This window comes from Oncorhynchus gorbuscha, linkage group LG15, assembly GCF_021184085.1.
Source record: "Oncorhynchus gorbuscha isolate QuinsamMale2020 ecotype Even-year linkage group LG15, OgorEven_v1.0, whole genome shotgun sequence".
In the NCBI taxonomy this organism is placed as follows: domain Eukaryota; kingdom Metazoa; phylum Chordata; class Actinopteri; order Salmoniformes; family Salmonidae; genus Oncorhynchus; species Oncorhynchus gorbuscha.
In genome coordinates, this window is record NC_060187.1 from 18,215,511 (window position 1) to 18,235,893 (window position 20,383).

General features: G+C 43.0%; 1 protein-coding gene across 1 annotated transcript; it reads right to left on the reverse strand.

Annotated features, from left to right (window-relative positions):
* Nucleotides 1-345: 345 nt before the first annotated feature.
* On the reverse strand, nt 346-10,368 carry gpx7 (glutathione peroxidase 7). Its single transcript, XM_046300325.1, has 3 exons — nt 9,218-10,368; nt 6,733-6,994; nt 346-1,120 (listed from the first exon to the last, which is right to left on the reverse strand). Exons 1-3 carry the CDS (start codon nt 9,344-9,346, stop codon nt 957-959), a joined length of 555 nt encoding a protein of 184 aa, XP_046156281.1. The 5' UTR covers nt 9,347-10,368; the 3' UTR covers nt 346-956.
* Nucleotides 10,369-20,383: the final 10,015 nt, after the last annotated feature.

The window sequence follows — 20,383 nt, forward strand, 5'->3', positions numbered from 1 at the left end:
ACAATTTCCAAAATGTATTTTCATTCTCCAAAGATACGGTTTCAAATGAGTTGAAAGCAAAGCGGTAGCAGGACAAGCACACAGTCTAAGAAAAATGTAAATGACAACAAGGTAAAGAACTAACACAAAAGCACAAAGCACCATGTTAACCTTGAAAACATTAGAGAGTGAAAGACTTATCTACAAAGGAATGTGAGTATTCCTTACAGGCAGAGACAGTCAAAAAAAAAAAAAAATCTATTTGAGAAAATCGTTAATGCAAAAGTCAAGTTAGACCTAAATTAACCTCCTACACATTTACATGTACAGCTTTGTGTAGAGAAAAGACTGATGAAAGCATTCATGCCACTTTGTAAAAGTATATTTATTAATGTGCACACATGTACCATGAAAAGGCAATCCAATACAAAGAACCTCTCAACAGCACAACAATAAGCTCTGATTACTGATGAGAGTTTTTCGCAGGCAGATCAACTGCTTCCAAAAGAGGATATCAGTATGCTGAATGCAGTCGTAGAGGTGGTTTCATAAAAGTTAATAGGGGCACAGATACAGGATCATAATTTGATCACCCTGTTGCAGGAGATTTTCAACTATTTAGTGTATTTGAGGTTTAAAAAGGCTTCTGAAGCTTGTAATTTCACATTTGAAATTCCAGACTTGATTTTCCCTAAAAATGTATCAACACCTACAAAAATGCCCATTAATTATAATCCACATAATAATTCACATTTTCTATTGCTACAGGATTATTTTCCTGATGTAGCAAACTAGCTCAAATTAAGATCCTACATCTGTAGAATACAACATTTACCATATGGAGTGTGTGGTGCTTGGAGTGTGTGGTGCTTGGTGCGTATTTCTATGATGCTCGGGGTGTTTTTGTTGCAGACAGTGGATTTCAATCACATAGGATATTCCTGAATAGATTGTCAGATGGGTCTTGAGGTGTTGAGTTAAAGTTCCTCTTTCTTCTTGAGGATGATATTCCGTACCATTTCAGCTATTTTAGGTCGGAGTTCTTTGACAGAGACACTGGGTCCCCAGGCATCCACGACTTTCCCATCTGTATCGATGAGGTACTTCCAGAAGTTCCAGTCAGGCTCTTTTCCTGACATCTCTGTAAAGAATCAAAAGAGAAAAAAAATGTTGTGATGCTGCTCGGTTTTTCACGCTCAACAGTTTCACGTGTGTATTAAGAATGTGTGTCAAGGCATAATTCCACGGGGACACAGGTGGCAAATAGAACCGTCATTGGTACAGCGCTGGTGTGCCATCCTGAACACATGCTCTATTGATTTAATGACATTAATTGTTGACCAGTTGAAAAGGGATTTTATTGAAATGGATAACAATTCAAGCGAAACGCACAGCTCTGCCAGGAGCTGTTAATGATGATGGCATATTCAATGAACTGATGAAAACTAACCAAGCGCTCCAGGACATGTTGTCTACAGAATAACCGAAAGGTTACAAGATTGAATTCCTGAGCTGACAAGGTAAAAATCTGTCGTTTTGCCCCTGAAAAAGGCAGTTAACCCACTGTTCCTAGGCCGTCATTGAAAATAAGAATTTGTTCTTAACTGACTTGCCTAGTTCAATAAAGGTATAAAATTAACCATATATACAGTATTATCATTGTGTGGTAATATATCATGAATACAAATTAGCATCTGATCAAAAGCCATGTTGCAACCCCTAGTTGTTGCGGTTTTTAAAAAAATGCTTTGAATAAAATATTTAGACATAGTCCACTTAAAGATGAGGAGAAGATTGCAATCATCATTCCTTTCACGAGCACTCCATCAGGAAAATATGAGAGTGTGGTAAAAATGTACTTTTTACCACACACTCTTTTTCTCCTTCCCCTTGATTTTTCCTGACGTTTGAATCACCTACACTGAGGGTCCGTTTGAATCACCTACACTCTGAGGGTCCGTTTGAATCACCTACACTCTGAGGGTCCGTTTGAATCACCTACACTCTGAGGGTCCGTTTGAATCACCTACACTCTGAGGGTCCGTTTGAATCACCTACACTCTGAGGGTCCGTTTGAATCACCTACACTCTGAGGGTCCGTTTGAATCACCTACACTCTGAGGGTCCGTTTGAATCACCTACACTCTGAGGGTCCGTTTGAATCACCTACACTCTGAGGGTCCGTTTGAATCACCTACACTGAGGGTCCGTTTGAATCACCTACACTCTGAGGGTCCGTTTGAATCACCTACACTCTGAGGGTCCGTTTGAATCACCTACACTCTGAGGGTCCGTTTGAATCACCTACACTCTGAGGGTCCGTTTGAATCACCTACACTCTGAGGGTCCGTTTGAATCACCTACACTCTGAGGGTCCGTTTGAATCACCTACACTCTGAGGGTCCGTTTGAATCACCTACACTCTGAGGGTCCGTTTGAATCATCTACACTCTGAGGGTCCGTTTGAGTCACCTACACTCTGAGGGTCCGTTTGTAAAAACGTGCAGCCTGCCATTTTATCTCCCGCTGGGGGACCCGACCTGCCACTCAAACCCATAATAAACCAAACACACTTAAGACACACACTCTCTCTGAGCTGGCCTAGGCTTGCTAATAAGTCCAAAGACGGTCGGAGTCTGCCCATGTCAGTCAGGGGTTATAAACTTGTTGTTCACACTTCAAGCTATTCAGGAAAAAGTTGGAAAATGCATCCCCCACCCATAGCCGTGTACAAAACATTAAGAACACTGGCTCTTTCCATGACATCCACTGACCAGGTGAATCCAGGTGAAAGCTATGATCCCTTGTTGATGTCACTAGTCAAATCACCTTCAATCAGTGTAGATGCAGGGGGGGGAGACTGGTTGAAGAAGGATTTTATGCCTTGAGACCATTGAGACATGGACTGTGTATGTGTGTCATTTAGAGGGTGAATGGGCAAGACAAAATATTTAAGTGCCTTCGAACGGGGTATGGTAGTTGGTGTCAGGTGCACTGGTTTGTGTCAAGAACTGCAATGCTGCTGGGTTTTTCACGCTCAACAGTTTCACGTGTGTATTAAGAATGTGTGTCAAGGCATAATTCCACGGGGACACAGGTGGCAAATAGAACCGTCATTGGTACAGCGCTGGTGTGCCATCCTGAACACATGCTCTATTGATTTAATGACATTAATTGTTGACCAGTTGAAAAGGGATTTTATTGAAATGGATAACAATTCAAGCGAAACGCACAGCTCTGCCAGGAGCTGTTAATGATGATGGCATATTCAATGAACTGATGAAAACTAACCAAGCGCTCCAGGACAAGTTACAGAAATAAAGGAGCTTAAAATCAAGAAATTCAACCAAGACATAAAAGACAAGGCTGAGAACAAAGTCTACTTCTGGAGAAACCCTGACAAGAGGTCCTGCTCCTTCTCTCCATGGCAGACGCAGGAGGGATGCCGCTTACTTCTATCCACCCGTCTGACCAATGCTCTACAATCAGTGCCTCATCGGCTTCCAGTGGTAGTTTTTTATTCAACGAGAGACTGGACGGACGGAAGGGCGGAGGTGGCCGCAGGCACGCGCATCGACGAGATGCAGCACCCGACGGGGTAAGAAGAAACAACTATCAGAGGCAGAGGAGACCGTTCACACGGTCCCAGAACCCACGGGACTGAGTGACTTTAATTTATCAAGCAAGATATTGAGCCCTGCCCATGTCTCTTTGCTTAATAAAGGGTTATTTTGTGCATACAACTCAGTGTAACGATTTTGATTTAAAGGTAGACAAGTTTAAGTGTTTTAGTAACATCCGTTTAAAGGGATACTTTAGCTCCCCTAATCGTTATATTTCTGCTGAACCAGTAGGTTACTCACCTGCACATACTCCGACTCCTTTTAGAAGTAAGAGTTATTTTATGCCTCCAGCCAATCACAATCACTCGATCGAGACATATTGCAGACTTGTTGAAAAAGATGTTGCTCATCTCCTTAAGAACAAACAGGAGTCCAAATCTTTCCATAATTTACCCAAGGATGAAAAACAAGCTTTGCTTGATTTACAATCCGATATGTCAGTCCTTATTCATCATGCTGATAAGGGTGGGTCGGTTGTACTCATGGATAGGACAGTTTATGTAAATGAGTGGCATAGACAACTGCTTGACAACACCTTTAACAACAAACTCAGAAGTGACCCCACTTCCCAATTGCAGAACACTGTCTTTACTCTCCTAGATGGGTATTTAATTTCTGGTCAGATCACCAAGAAAGAACACAACTTTTTGGCTATTCAACACCCTAAAATTGCCACTTTCTATACAGAATTACACAAGAATGTAGTTGACGCAGTAACGGCCCCTTTATCGACTTTCGTTGACTTTTTTATTAGACCACCCGCAGAACAGCCCCCTCCTTTGTAAAGGACACCAGCAGTATGAACTCTATCATTGAATCTCTTCTTCTCCCTGAGAATACCTTGTTTGTCACTTTTGATGTTGAGTCGTTATACACAAATATTCCACACGAGGGCAGTATTGAAGGCATGGAACATTTTCTTCTGCAACGTGACCCTAATGAATTACCTTCCAGTGCCTGCATTATAACATTGGCTGAAATAGTACTCACACACAACTACTTCATGTTTCTAAATGATTTCTTTATTCAGACAAAGGGTACTGTGATGGGATCCCCTATGACTCCTAACTATGGTAATTTGTACGTGGGTTACATGGAAAAACAGTTCATTTTCAACTCTCTCAAAAATGTTTTCTTGCCGAACATTACTATTTGCAAACGGTATATTGATGATATTTTTGTTCTATGGAGGGGTGATGCAAAACAGCTCCAGACATTCCATGCTTAACTCTTGTTCTGAGCATCTGAGATTTACTATGCAATCTGACACACGTCAAATCAGTTTCCTTGATCTTCTGATTTTATGTGAGGATAATAGCTTGATCTTTACAGGAAACCTACTGATCCTAACAGTTTGTTGAGGGCTGATAGTGGTCACACACTTCCCTTGAAAAGCAGTTTGCCCTACAGCCAATTCTGTCGAATCAAAAGTGTGGTGTATTGAGAAATGTATTATGTGTTAATGAGTTGAGATTTAAAATGGTTGCAAATAGCCAATGACATTTGTATGCAGAGGTTGAGTTATTTGAATTAACAAATGACAATGGGGTTTCCATTCTTGCATTGAAGTGATTGGATTACGAGATGGAAGGGAGGAAAAGGTTCAATGATGTATAGTAGAGTTGGGCTGAAGACACCGTAGAGAGTAGTTGACTAATGTGTTAAGGAGAACATTAAATAAATCTGTTCTGTTTATTATAAGTACGCTTCGGAGTCTTCAGTAAAAGAACCCAGCATCTTAGGATGCAGTAAAAGAACCCAGCATCTTAGGATGCAGTAAAAGAACCCAGCATCTTAGGATGCAGTAAAAGAACCCAGCATCTTAGGATGCAGTAAAAGAACCCAGCATCTTAGGATGCAATAAAAATCATTTGCAAAAAACTCAGAATTCAACAGAAATATGGCTGAGACACAAAGAAAATTAAAGGAGAAGGGGTACAAAAATTGTCAGATTAATACTGCCATTGAGAAAATTCAAAACAAATCGAGACATGATCTCTTACAAGGACAGTCTCGCAAAAAGAAGCATTCTTGCGTTCTAACTACCAGCTATTCAAAGTGCTCTGAACAAATTAAGGGAATCGTTCACAAACATTAGCACATTCTAAGATCCAATGACAGTATCGTTAATGTGTTTTCAGACCCTCCCTTGGTCGTATTCTCACGGGGCAGAAATCTCAGAGATCAATTGGTAAAATGTAGATTTTTCAAACACCCACAAACAGGGAAACAGATCCCAATCAAAGGTGTTATCACGTGCTCCACTAAGGCAGTTATTTATCTTATAACTTATAAGCGTGAATTAAAAGTATGAATCTCGGAGCAAGAACTCGACTTACCCAGTTGCGGCCCACTTTATGGAAGTGAACCACTCGATTTTGTACCTACGTTATATTGGCATCGAACATGTCAACCTCCCTAGGAGAGGCAGTGACCTCGACAATCTATTATTAAAACGAGAGGCTGCCTGGATCTTTAATTTAAAGACCCTTACTCCTTTCGGTCTCAACGTAGACTTTGACCTGAAGTCATTCTTGTGATTTTGCTATTCATTGTAAACATTTGTAGGCCTATGTAGCCAAATTATATCTATGATCAAATGCTATCCATTCATATGTTATTTTTATATGATAATTAACCAATGATATCAGGCCACACCCGGCCATGATTACAGACACCTGTGTGTGTCCTTTGACACTATATAAACTAGTCACCCCGCAGTGTTTGTCATTATACCCTGATAAAGACTGCTCGTCTGTGGAAACATTGGATATTAGGTTATTAAATGATTACATCTGAGGTCCTAGAGCTCCCCTCAACACCCAAAACACATCCAGTTAGGTGGGTGCTTACATTTGTCCTATTTCACAAATGTATATCCCACTCCCCCTACGAGTGGGGTCAGAGCCAGGAATCAGCCATTACTGACAGTGACCCTGGAGCAATTATGGTTAAGTGCCTTGCTCAAGGGCATATCGACAGATTTTCACCTAGTTGGCTGGGGAATTTCAACCAGCGACCTTTCGGTCACTGGCCCTACGCTCCTAACCACAAGGCTGCCTTTCGCCCATACAGCGAGATGTATGTGTGTATGCCTCTGCCCCCATCCATCCCTCATCTGTTCACTCACCCACAAGGTACTTGAAGGCATTGTTGGCCCCGGTGCCCACCACAGCAATCTTGCTGAAGAGGGGGAAGGAGACTCCGTAGACACGCCGTACAAAGGCGTCAATGTCCTTGTCGCTGCCAGGCTCCTGCTGGCCAAACTGGTTGCAGGGGAAGGCCAGGATGTTGAAGTGGGATGGCCCAAAGTCCCTCTGCAGCTGTTGAAGGTCTGTGTAGTGATCCTCAGTGAAGCCACAGTCACTGGCCACATTCACCACAAGAGACACCTGCAGGCAACCATAATACTAAAAATATAAATGGACTGATGAAAACTGTTATCGATAATATGAAAATAACCAGTAGCCTTTCATTGGTGCTGAATGCAATTTCCAGAGCTTGACTGAAATAGGTACCAGTACTCATTGTGGGTGCTGGTACTTCTTATATTTAGTTGGAGGAGCTCCACAATACTTTTGAGCAAATATTCTATAGGAGAAACAGGAGCTCAACAATTAGAACATTTGAGGTGCCGGTACTCAGGTCCAGTGAGCTGCCAAAGTCACGCACTGGCTATTTCAATGTGATGATTTGTTGTCTATGTGACCAGATGACACATTTGGTAAGGGCACAGGGGTTATTCCATTAACTAGTTTGACCCTTTTATCCCTCCTGCTCTCTGTGTAGGGACTACCACAGAGCTACAAGGCTAAGAACTGAGTGGGCATGGTAGGAAAACAAGATCAAAGGTTTGGAGGTGAATGTAAGTGATGAGGAGTCTCTGAGCAGAGTGAATAGTGGAGGTTCAGGCCAGATAGTAATGATGGCGATAGTGAAAGAAGCCCTGGAAAATGGTCAATAGTTGCAATAATGTTTGGTCAAGTCAAATTCTTTATATCCATTAAAATATTTGAGCAATTCTGGGCTAATAGCTTGGTTTTAGTATTGAACAGATGCAGTGACTATTTGATCAAATATAAGATATATTACATGTGATTTGCTATGACACATGTGTTTTTTGCCTGCACTACAGATGGGTCCTCTAATGCAGGACTAGTAAAGGCCCAGTGCACTACTTCTATGCCCCAAAGAATTATCCAATGAATCACTTGAACACTGGAATTATAGAATTGCACAAACACATTCCAAACATCCTTGAGGTGAATGTTTGAGCCATTACTTCCCACTGGGCGCACACTGGTTTAATCAATGCTGTTTCCATCTCATTGAAGTTATGTTGAACCAACGTGGAATAGATGTTGAAGTAATATCTGTGCCCTGTGGGCTGTCCTATGTTCTCGTATGTGAATGTGTGACTCATCGGAGGCGGCAGCAAAAGAAAGTGATTTGTGAGCCATGTTTATGGCCAACTTTATAATTCTGTATTTTTCTATACATCTCCCTTCCTCTTCAAGGTCTATAATTGTATCCATCAAAATGAAAAGTTGCTATTCCATTTCCAAAATTTGACATTTTACACTACTCCAGAACTACTTACTACGTGAGTGCATACATTTTCATACTGGTCCCCCATGGGAATCAAACCCACAACTCTGGCATTGCATGCTCTACCAACTGAGCTACACAGGACTGTTTCATTATTTATTTTTTAATTGAGCTTCTATGATTTTATAAATCTCTTTTGTAAAATTGTATAAAGTGCTAGAATAATACTGCACAATAATAAACTCTAAAAGGATAAATAAATAAATGCTTCGCAATAAATTCCTCATGAATGCTCCATTTAGCAGACATGCACTTTTAATTGTGCATTGTGTTTTCGTTTATTAATAGGTTACTTGGACTTCTTTAGGTCAAAAAGTGTTTGCATCAGTATCCCTGGCTGTGCACCCGGCCTTTAAATAAATGGAGCTCGGAGGTAAACACTGCGAGAGAAAAAAGGTTTTACCTGTAGTGCTCATATGGTATTGCTGTCCTCTAGTGTCAATACGACGGAACTACACGTGGTAAGGATAGAAAATGGGCAGATTTGGGAACGCCTCTCTACTGTATCACTTTAAATTCTGTTCAGATTATGCAGCATGCAGACGGTCTATAAAATGTGTCCTGTGAAGTTTTAAATATGTATTAAAATGGCCCACCTTGATGTTTTAAAAATATTAAATTATCACTGACTACAGAAGGGAATATGACCTCTCTTTTATAGGGCTTATGAAATAACTGCATGCAGTTTACATTATAGTCAGTAATACACAACCAGACATAACAGTTGGATCAAACCAAGGCTAGCTATTGGCCTATAAATCAATGTAGTATTCTAAGCAACGTTGGAGTCCAGCAGCAGTTGCCACGTATACAGATGATAGACACAAAGAATTTGGTCTTAAACTTAGCATTTTATTCATAAGAGTAAGATGCTATTGTTATAAAACGTGCATAGGTCATACATGCCTTGTGAAAGTAAAATCCGCAGCATGCATTCACCGGTAAACAAATGGCACTTTTGCATAGGCTACCGTGCAAAAATTGGTAGGCTCGAGTTTCAAACTTACCGAACCCCTGTATTTTTCCAAAGAGACTAATCTCCCTCTGCTATTAACAACTTTGAAAGTGTACAAATCTTTCTGTTTGGCCTCATTTAGACTGAATAAGATCAATAGCAATGTGAGGACGGAAAGCATGTCTTCTTATTTATCAATGTACAACGTAAGCTATTTACTGTAGAAGCTTCTGTGCACTGAACTTCTTCTTCTTCGTCTTCAGGTTTTATGGCAGACTACATATTTCGGTGAATTGCCGCCACCTACTGTACCGGGTTTAGTGATGGACATTCCGGTTCTTTTCAGTAAGCTCTTTTAGCTCCAAAACGGCTCTTTAAAAAAAGATATGTTTTGTATTTTTTCAAGTCAAACAGTTGCGATAGTTTGATTATGATTGGTGTTAAAACGATTCTAATTAAATTATTAAATGAAATCATACTCTACATTAACCACAATGTATTTAAAAATGCATTAGTTTGTTATGAAAAATAATGCTATTAAACATTTGCATTTAAAGTATAACTTTTGAATGTATATAAAACAAAGTGCATATAAATCTAACCATTCAAAACGAATACAATCTGAACAGCATAATAGAATACTGCACTATATCAAAGAAAAATAAATAACAATTTGCAAAACTGCAGCATCCCACTTAAAACATTTAACTGGTCTCTCTTTTCTCTCTCGTCTTTCTTGCCATGTTATAACCAGCAGCACACAACAATGCTGACCAATGCTGCTTTTATGAGAGATTTGCATTCAGAAATGCAAGCTGCCTCACTTTCAAGGGGCTGATGCGGTTTCTTCTCTCAGTAATTATTTGTCCCGTTTTCAAGAAGACCCTCTCACAGGGAACGGATGTGGCCACTATGCAGAGTCTCCCTGTCATGACTTTAGTAAGCCGTGGGTAGACAGAGGCCTTGTTCTTCCACCAGCTCAGAGGATCTGCAGATCATGGAGTTGCTCCTCCAAATAGGATCGGACCTCCATTATGGCATCTGCTGAGGGATTCCTTCGTGCTGCATCCCCAGTTGCTTTCTCGTCAAACAGCATTCAAACAACAGTTGTTTGCGGCACAACTGCTGGTGCTTCTGCTCCATCTGATCCCTCTTCTTCCTGTTGCCCTGGTGCCTGAGCCTGCTGACTGCTGGGGCTGTCCCTCCCTCTTCTTCCTGTTGCCCTGGTGCCTGAGCCAGCTGACTGCTGGGGCTGTCCTTCCCTCTTCTTCCTGTTGACCTGGTGCCTGAGTCAGCTGACTGCTGGGGCTGTCCCTCCCTCTTCTTCCTGTTGCCCTGGTGCCTGAGCCAGCTGACTGCTGGGGCTGTTCCTCCCTCTTCTTCCTGTTGCCCTGGTGCCTGAGCCTGCTGACTGCTGGGGATGTCCCTCCCTCTTCTTTCTGTTGACCTGGTGCCTGAGTCAGCTGACTGCTGGGGCTGTCCCTCCCTCTTCTTCCTGTTGCCCTGGTGCCTGAGCCAGCTGACTGCTGGGGCTGTCCCCCCCTCTTCTTCCTGTTGACCTGGTGCCTGAGTCAGCTGACTGCTGGGGCTGTCCCTCCCTCTTCTTCCTGTTGCCCTGGTGCCTGAGCCAGCTGACTGCTGGGGCTGTCCCTCCCTCTTCTTCCTGTTGCCCTGGTGCCTGAGCCAGTTGACTGCTGGGGCTGTTCCTCCCTGCAGCTGAGGTTATTCTTTGAAGAGCCTCATCAATCCCTCTGGCATCACTGAAGGCTAACTTCTTAAACCTGAGGTCAAGTGCAGCAGTTTCTTATAGCTCGTGATTATATTCCATTCTGTGGAACTTTCTGTCCATTTATGAACATAGTGTGTCCATCAACTCTGTCACATGTCCTGTGGTTACATTTGCTTCTCTCTGGCGGCTGGCTGTGATTCGCTGCAGACCCTTACACAGGAGTATCATTTTTGAGGCTGTCACATAGCTGAAAAGAGAGAACATTAACTTATTAGTTCAGGTTTTTGTCTACTGATACTACATTTTCATCTATTGCTCATATACATATATAATACTGGATTAAATCATGATGTAGTAATATAACTGCTTACTGTACTTCTCTCCACTGATCTCCACAGTGACCTGCTCAAAAGGTCCCAGGACTCTGCACATCTTCTCCATCACCTCCCATTCCTCTTGGGTCAGAGCATCAACAGGTACATTAACAAGAAATGTAAGAAGTGGTTACCCTTGATGTCCATCAGTGGGTTTTCCTGCTTGGAATTGTGTACATTGGATTTAGACTATTGCTATAATTTATAAAACCTCCACAATCGAAAATGGCTGGAAATCGGTGGCAATCATTTTAGCCAATGCAGTATCAATTTGGCCTTGTTTTGCTACAGACATAGACTTTGGTATAAACTGGTCCATAGAATACTGCATTGCTGTGGATACAGAGTAGGCCTACTTGACTGAGTGGATACATCTCCACGTGTGGAGGTGCTGGCTCCACCAGTATCACTAGCAGGCCCGCTAGATTCTCAAAGCTCCGCTACAGCTAGCTTCACAGTTGGGTGCACAGTTCGCATATGCCGGTGTAGGTTGTGTGTAGAACCAGCTCTATATGAGATTTTGTTTGGGCAAATACACTGTGCTCTAACACTGTCTACATTATTCAAATGCATCCAAAAGCTACTGTGTTTCCGACTCAGTTTCCAGCTGTTGTTTTCACAGCTGTCCTTCCTCTCTCTCCTCAGCTGCTAAGTGTGTGATTGTGAGTGAGTTGGCTCGGCCATCCCTCACGCTTCTTTGGTTCATTGGTTGACACTGCGTGTCTGATTGACAGGAACAACAGGTGAGGCTGTTAGTCTCAGCAGACAGTCAGATTGAATGTGTGTGAGTATATAGGCCTATATTATTTTATTTATTTTTTCGTTCTTTGAATTAGTTAATTCTATTAATTTAAAACGTTTGATTATTCATATCTTAGTTTTTGTATATTTTTATATATAGATTCAGCTCTTCTGATATACGAGTTGGCTCCCAACATTCATTTACAAGAGCCGGCTCTTACAGCCGACTAGTTCGCCGACGAACCATCACTTCCGGGTATTGAAACAAAAAAATATTCCATTGAGGGAGGGGACGACGATCGGACGTCATAAAAATAGAAAATAAAATTAAATATATCGCACCACTTCAGTCCCAGTTCTAATCACATCCCTAAACAGGCTCAGGTACCTGGAAGAACAGAGCATTCATCGACAGGATTCCTTGTAATGCTGTAAAATATATCAGTCCCAAAAAACGCTTTATTTCTGCAAACCCTCCAATTTTCTCAGATTTCCTCTTTGTTTGAGCTGTGCTGTTGCTACCCAATGCAATACACGCCAAAAAAAATCCACCTTCCTAACATACAACATATCCCTCAGTTGACAAGGAATATTATCTGGTGTCTCTACTCCTACTACCAATATTTCTTCAACTTCACTGCTTTCTTCCACTCTTCTCACCGCCTCCAGGGGAGACATGCTGCGTTCACTGAACTTTTTTCCCAACTCCTTGATTTGGCCTGTCACAACATCCGAGGATTCCAATTTCAACCAATGGTAATTCCTGAGTCTGATTGACAAACGGTCTACAGTTTCAGTGTTTTGAAAAGGACCTTTATTTGTAGCCAGCCAGTGGAGTAAAAATCCTCCAATACATTTACATTTACATTACATTTACATTTAAGTCATTTAGCAGACGCTCTTATCCAGAGCGACTTACAAATTGGTGCATTCACCTTATGACATCCAGTGGGACAGTCACTTAACAATAGTGCATCTAAAACTTAGGGGGGGTGGGGTGAGAGGGATTACTTAACCTATCCTAGGTATTCCTTAAAGAGGTGGGGTTTCAGGTGTCTCCGGAAGGTGGTGATTGACTCCGCTGTCCTGGCGTCGTGAGGGAATTTGTTCCACCATTGGGGGGCCAGAGCAGCGAACAGTTTTGACTGGGCTGAGCGGGAGCTGTACTTCCTCAGTGGTAGGGAGGCGAGCAGGCCAGAGGTGGATGAACGCAGTGCCCTTGTTTGGGTGTAGGGCCTGATCAGAGCCTGGAGGTACTGAGGTGCCGTTCCCCTCACAGCTCCGTAGGCAAGCACCATGGTCTTGTAGCGGATGCGAGCTTCAACTGGAAGCCAGTGGAGAGAACGGAGGAGCGGGGTGACGTGAGAGAACTTGGGAAGGTTGAACACCAGACGGGCTGCGGCGTTCTGGATGAGTTGAAGGGGTTTAATGGCACAGGCAGGGAGCCCAGCCAACAGCGAGTTGCAGTAATCCAGACGGGAGATGACAAGTGCCTGGATTAGGACCTGCGCCGCTTCCTGTGTGAGGCAGGGTCGTACTCTGCGGATGTTGTAGAGCATGAACCTACAGGAACGGGCCACCGCCTTGATGTTAGTTGAGAACGACAGGGTGTTGTCCAGGATCACGCCAAGGTTCTTGGCGCTCCGGGAGGAGGACACAATGGAGTTGTCAACCGTGATGGCGAGATCATGGAACGGGCAGTCCTTCCCCGGGAAGAAGAGCAGCTCCGTCTTGCCGAGGTTCAGCTTGAGGTGGTGATCCGTCATCCACACAGATATGTCTGCCAGACATGCAGAGATGCGATTCGCCACCTGGTCATCAGAAGGGGAAAGGAGAAGATTAATTGTGTGTCGTCTGCATATCAATGATAAGAGAGACCATGTGAGGTTATGACAGAGCCAAGTGACTTGGTGTATAGCGAGAATAGGAGAGGGCCAAGAACAGAGCCCTGGGGACACCAGTGGTGAGAGCGCGTGGTGAGGAGACAGATTCTCGCCACGCCACCTGGTAGGAGCGACCTGTCAGGTAGGACGCAATCCAAGCGTGGGCCGCGCCAGAGATGCCCAACTCGGAGAGGGTGGAGAGGAGGATCTGATGGTTCACAGTATCGAAGGCAGCCGATAGATCTAGAAGGATGAGAGCAGAGGAGAGAGAGTTAGCTTTAGCAGTGCGGAGCGCCTCCGTGATACAGAGGAGAGCAGTCTCAGTTGAATGACTAGTCTTGAAACCTGACTGATTTGGATCAAGAAGGTCATTCAGAGAGAGATAGCGGGAGAGCTGGCCAAGGACGGCACGTTCAAGAGTTTTGGAGAGAAAAGAAAGAAGGGATACTGGTCTGTAATTGTTGACATCGGAGGGATCGAGTGTAGGTTTTTTCAGAAGGGGTGCAACTCTCGCTCTCTTGAAGACGGAAGGGACGTAGCCAACGGTCAGGGATGAGTTGATGAGCGAGGTGAGGTAAGGGAGAAGGTCTCCGGAAATGGTCTGGAGAAGAGAGGAGGGGATAGGGTCAAGCGGGCAGGTTGTTGGGCGGCCGGCCGTCACAAGACGCGAGATTTCATCTGGAGAGAGAGGGAGAAAGAGGTCAGAGCACAGGGTAGGGCAGTGTGAGCAGAACCAGCGGTGTCGTTTGACTTAGCAAACGAGGATCGGATGTCGTCGACCTTCTTTTCAAAATGGTTGACGAAGTCATCTGCAGAGAGGGAGGAGGGGGGGAGGGGGCGGAGGATTCAGGAGGGAGGAGAAGGTGGCAAAGAGCTTCCTAGGGTTAGAGGCAGATGCTTGGAATTTAGCGTGGTAGAAAGTGGCTTTAGCAGCAGAGACAGAGGAGGAAAATGTAGAGAGGAGGGAGTGAAAGGATGCCAGGTCCGCAGGGAGGCGAGTTTTCCTCCATTTCCGCTCGGCTGCCCGGAGCCCTGTTCTGTGAGCTCGCAATGAGTCATCGAGCCACGGAGCGGGAGGGGAGGACCGAGCCGGCCTGGAGGATAGGGGACATAGAGAGTCAAGGGATGCAGAGAGGGAGGAGAGGAGGTTGAGGAGGCAGAATCAGGAGATAGGTGGGAGAAGGTTTGAGCGGAGGGAAGAGATGATAGGATGGAAGAGGAGAGAGTAGCGGGGGAGAGAGAGCGAAGGTTGGGACGGCGCGATACCATCCGAGTAGGGGCAGTGTGGGAGGTGTTGGATGAGAGCGAGAGGGAAAAGGATACAAGGCAGTGGTCGGAGACTTGGAGGGGAGTTGCAATGAGGTTAGTGGAAGAACAGCATCTAGTAAAGATGAGGTCGAGCGTATTGCCTGCCTTGTGAGTAGGGGGAAGGTGAGAGGGTGAGGTCAAAAGAGGAGAGGAGTGGAAAGAAGGAGGCAGAGAGGAAAGAGTCAAAGGTAGACGTGGGGAGGTTAAAGTCGCCCAGAACTGTGAGAGGTGAGCCGTCCTCAGGAAAGGAGCTTATCAAGGCATCAGGCTCATTGATGAACTCTCCGAGGGAACCTGAAGGGCGATAAATGATAAGGATGTTAAGCTTGAAAGGGCTAGTAACTGTGACAGCATGGAATTCAAAGGAGGCGATAGACAGATGGGTAAGGGGAGAAAGAGAGAATGACCACTTGGGAGAGATGAGGATCCCGGTGCCACCACCCCGCTGACCAGACGCTCTCGGGGTGTGCGAGAACACGTGGGCGGACGAAGAGAGAGCAGTAGGAGTAGCAGTGTTGTCTGTGGTGATCCATGTTTCCGTCAGTGCCAAGAAGTCGAGGGACTGGAGGGAGGCATAGGCTGAGATGAACTCTGCCTTGTTGACCGCAGATTGGCAGTTCCAGAGGCTACCGGAGACCTGGAACTCCACGTGGGTCGTGCGCGCTGGGACCACCAGAGTAGGGTGGCCGCGGCCACGCGGTGAGGAGCGTTTGTATGGTCTGTGCAGAGAGGAGAGAACAGGGATAAACAGACACATAGTTGACAGGCTACAGAAGAGGCTACGCTAATGCAAAGGAGATTGGAATGACAAGTGGACTACACGTCTCGAATGTTCAGAAAGTTAAGCTACGTAGCAAGAATCTTATTGACTAAAATGATTAAAATGATACAGTACTGCTGAAGTAGGCCAGCTGGCAGTGGGTGCGTTGTTGACACTACACTAATCAAGTCGTTCCGTTGAGTGTAATAGTTTCTGCAGTGTTGCTATTCGGGGCTAGCAGGCTAGCTAGCAGTGTTGTTTACGTTACGTTGCGTTAAAAGAACGACAATAGATGGCTAGCGAACCTAGAAAATCGCTCTAGACTACACAATTATCTTTGATACAAAGACGGCTATGTAGCTAGCTAAGTAGCTAGCTACGATCAAACAAATCAAACCGTTGTACTGTAATGAAATGAAGTGAAAATGTGATACTACCTGTGAGTGCGACCGGGTAGTTGAGTTCTATACAGAAGACGTTGGCTAGCGTTGGCTAGCTGTTGGCTAGCTAGCAGAGTCACCTACGTTAAGGACGACAAATAGCTGGCTATCTAACCTCGGTAAATTAAGATAATCACTCTAAGACTACACACTCTAAACCTAAACAACACAATTATCTTGGATACGATGATACGAAGACAGCAAAGACAGCTATGTAGCTAGCTAACACTAAACTAATCAAGTCGTTCAGTTGAGTGTAATAGTTTCTCCAGTGCAGCTAATCAGTGGACGTTAGCTAGCTGGCTAGTGAAGACTACGTTAGGACGGCGAAATACGATAATTACGCAATTATCTTTGATACAAAGACGGCTATGTAGCTAGCTGAGAAGAAATTGCTAAGATAAGACAAATCAAACCGTTGTGATATAATGAAATATAATGAAAAAGTTATACTACCCGTTGGAGCGACGTGCAGATGCGACCACTCGCTCCAACCGGAACATTTTATAATGATGATACTTGAAAAATTCAATGGCACAGCTTGTCTAGAGACGATATCACACTTTACTTACTGTAGCCTACATATTTCCTCTAACTTCATTAGATAGGCCTAAGTCCCCCTCCTTGATACATTGGAGCTAGTACAAATATCTGTTGATGTTTGGACACAAAGGCCTTTGATAGTCTTGGTTTTTGATTACGGTCCACAGTTCTTAAACCGTCATTCAAAATAAGACTGTGTTCTAACTGACTTGCCTAGTTAAATAATGGTATAAAAACGTCAAATCGGTGCCGAAAAATACCAATTTCCGATTGTTATGAAAACTTGAAATCGGCCCGAATTAATCGGCCATTCCGATTAATGGGTCGACCTCTACTCTGTAGCAGTGGTAACTCTGGGTTTTCCTTTCCTGTGGTGGTCTTCATGAAAGCTAGTTTCATCATTGCGCTTGATAGATTTTGAGACTGCACTTGAAGAAACTTTAAAAGTTCTTGAAATTTTCCGGATTGACTGACCTTTATGTCTTAAAGTAATGATGGACTGTCATTTCTCTTTGCTTATTTGAACTGTTCTTGCCATAATATGGACTTGATCTTTTACCAAATACGGCTATCTTCTTTATAACACCCCTACCTTGTCACAACACAACTAATTGGCTCAAACGCATTAAGAAGGAAATAAATTCCACAAGTTAACTTTTAACAAGGCAAACCTGTTAATTGAAATGCTTTCGAGGTGAGTACCTCATGAAGCTGGTTGAGAGAATGCCAAGAGTTTGCAAAGCTGTCATCGACTATACTTTGAAGAACCTCAAACATAAAATATCTTTGATTTGTTTAACACTCTGAGTTACTACATGATTCCATATGTGTTATTTCATCGTTTTGATGTCTTCACTATTAATATATAATGTTGAAAAAAATAAAAATAAAAACAAAAATAAAAAACCTGGAATGAGTAGTTGCGTTCAAACTTTGGACATTACTGTCTTTTATTTATTTTTTATACATTTGCAAACATTTCCAAAAACGTCATTATGGATATTGTGTGTAGATGGCTGAGGATTGTTTTTTATTTCATCAATTTTAGAATAAGTCTGTAAATGAATCAAATGTGGAAAAAGTCAAGGGGTACTTTCTGAAGGCACTGTATTTGCCATATCTTCAATTTAAGCCTACTAGAAAGTGTGTGCCCTTTGTCCTGGAGGGAAGCGAAAGTTATTCCCCTAGTTAAGAATAGTAAATCCCCCTTTACTGGTTCAAATACCCGAGCCATTTTACCAACCCCCAGTAAACTTTTGGAAAAAACTGTGTTTGACCAGATTCGATGTTCTTTTACAGTAAACAAATTGACAGCAGACTTTCAGCACACCTATAGGGCACACCTATTGGGGCGGCAGGTAGCCTAGTGGTTAGAGCGTTAGGCCAGTAACCGAAAGGTTGCTAGATTGAAATCCCGAGCTGACAAGGTAAAAATCTGTTGTTCTACCCCTGAACAAGGCAGTCAACCCCCTGTTCCTAGGCTATCATTGTAAATAAGACTTTGTCCTCAACTGACTTGCCTAGTTAAAAAATAGGGAAGGACATTCAACAACTGATGATTGGCTGAAAGAAATTAATGATAAAAAGATTGTGGGGGCTGTTTCGTTAGACTTCAGTGTGGCTTTTGACATTATTGATCAGTCTGTTGCTGGAAAAACATATATTTTATGGCTTTACACCCCCTGCTATATTGCGGATAAAGAGTTACCTGTCTAACAGAATACAGAGGGTGTGCTTTAATGGAGGCTCTCCAACAGAATCCAGGTAGAATCAGGAATTCCCCAGGGCAGCTGTCCCTTACTTTTTTCAATCTTTACTAATAACTTTGAGTAAAGTGTCTATGTATGCGGATGACTCAACACTATACACGTCAGCTACCACAGCGACTGAAATGACAGCAACTCTTAACAAAGAGCTGCAGTTAGTTTCAGAATGGGTGGCAAGGAACAAGTTAGTCTTTAATATATTTTTTAAAGCATTGTATTTGGGACAAATCATTCACTAAACCCTAAACCTCAACTAAATCTTGTAATGAATTATGTGGAAATTGAGCAAGTTGAGGTGACTAAATGGAGGAAATTGAGTAAATGGAGTAAAACTCAATTGTAAACTGTCATGGTCAAGACATATTGATACAATAGTAGCTAGAATGGTGAGAAGTCTGTCTATAATAAAGCGCTGTTCTGCATTCTTAACAACACTATCAACAAGACAGGTCCTACAGGCCCTAGTTTTGTCACACCTGGACTACTGTTCAGTCGTTTGGTCAGGTGCCACAAAGAGGGACTTGTAAAAATTGCAATTGGCTCAGAACAGGGCAGCACGGCTTGCCTTTCAATGGAAAGCTAGAGCTAACATTAATAATATGCATGTCAATCTCTCCTGGATCAAAGTGGAGGAGAGATTGACCTCATCACTGATTGTATTTGTGAGAGGTATTGAATGTTGAATGAACCGAGTTGTCTGTTTGAACTACTAGCACACAGATCAGACACCCCAGCTTCCAATAGGTTAGAACAAGATGGAACTGGGCCAACATTCTGTTGATTTTCTGATCGAAGAAAAGTCTCATTGCAATAAGGTTTTCTGTTCCCAAAACTAAAATCTGTTACGAACAGAGTACACGTTTTGTTGACATGGCATTTTGCCAAAGGTTAATCTGCAATATTGTAATTATTCGCCTACCTCCTCATGCCTTTTGCACACATTGTATATAGACTCCCCTTTTTTCTCTGTGTTATTGACTTGTTAATTGTTTACTCCATGTGTAACTCTGTGTTGTCTGTTCACACTGCTATGCTTTATCTTGGCCAGGTCGCAGTTGCAAATGAGAACCTGTTCTCAACTAGCCTACCTGGTTAAATAAAGGTGAAATAAAAATAAAAAAATAAAATAAAAAGGGAAAAAAAGTGTTGTTTACAAGATGTTCTAGAGCGTATTGAGTTATTGCACACGTGCACTTCACAGAGAAGTCGTCCCCTAACAGAAATATGCAACAACTTGCTTGTTCTGCCCACTATGCTTAATTTGCTCCCATTGAAACTGACACAGATGAACTATCTTGGGTTAGTTATAACCCAGTCATAAATAATGCACTGTGCCAAATTGTGATGTAAATAATCATACAATCTACTGGTGCTTGAAAATAAATAAAAACAAGTTGCTGATATGTTTCAATTTTGTAATTCAGTCCTTTTTGTTGTTGTCCCACTTTACCAACCATTGCTAGCTAAAGTAAGATAGCATGGAGTACCTAAAGTGGGACAGATCCCGTTTATAGGGACCCCTTGTACTTAGGTTAGGCAGAGCTCTGGTTCATGAAGTACCGTTATCCTGTTTAATTTATATATATTCCATTTCTGTCTTCTCTAACCTCTTTCGACATCTATCCAACATATTAGCCCAACACATGATACAGTACATTTCTGAAATTCTCTAGA

Bases quoted from the DNA above. Each gene is read 5' to 3' on its own strand.
- gpx7 (XM_046300325.1), bottom strand. From the start codon at position 9,346: ATGCTTTCCGTCCTCACATTGCTATTGATCTTATTCAGTCTAAATGAG. The intron at 6,995-9,217 runs GTAAGTTTGAAA...GGTTGCCTGCAG, and splicing joins TGGAAAAATACAGGGGTTCG to GTGTCTCTTGTGGTGAATGT. The intron at 1,121-6,732 runs GTGAGTGAACAG...GATTCTTTACAG, and splicing joins TGCCTTCAAGTACCTTGTGG to AGATGTCAGGAAAAGAGCCT.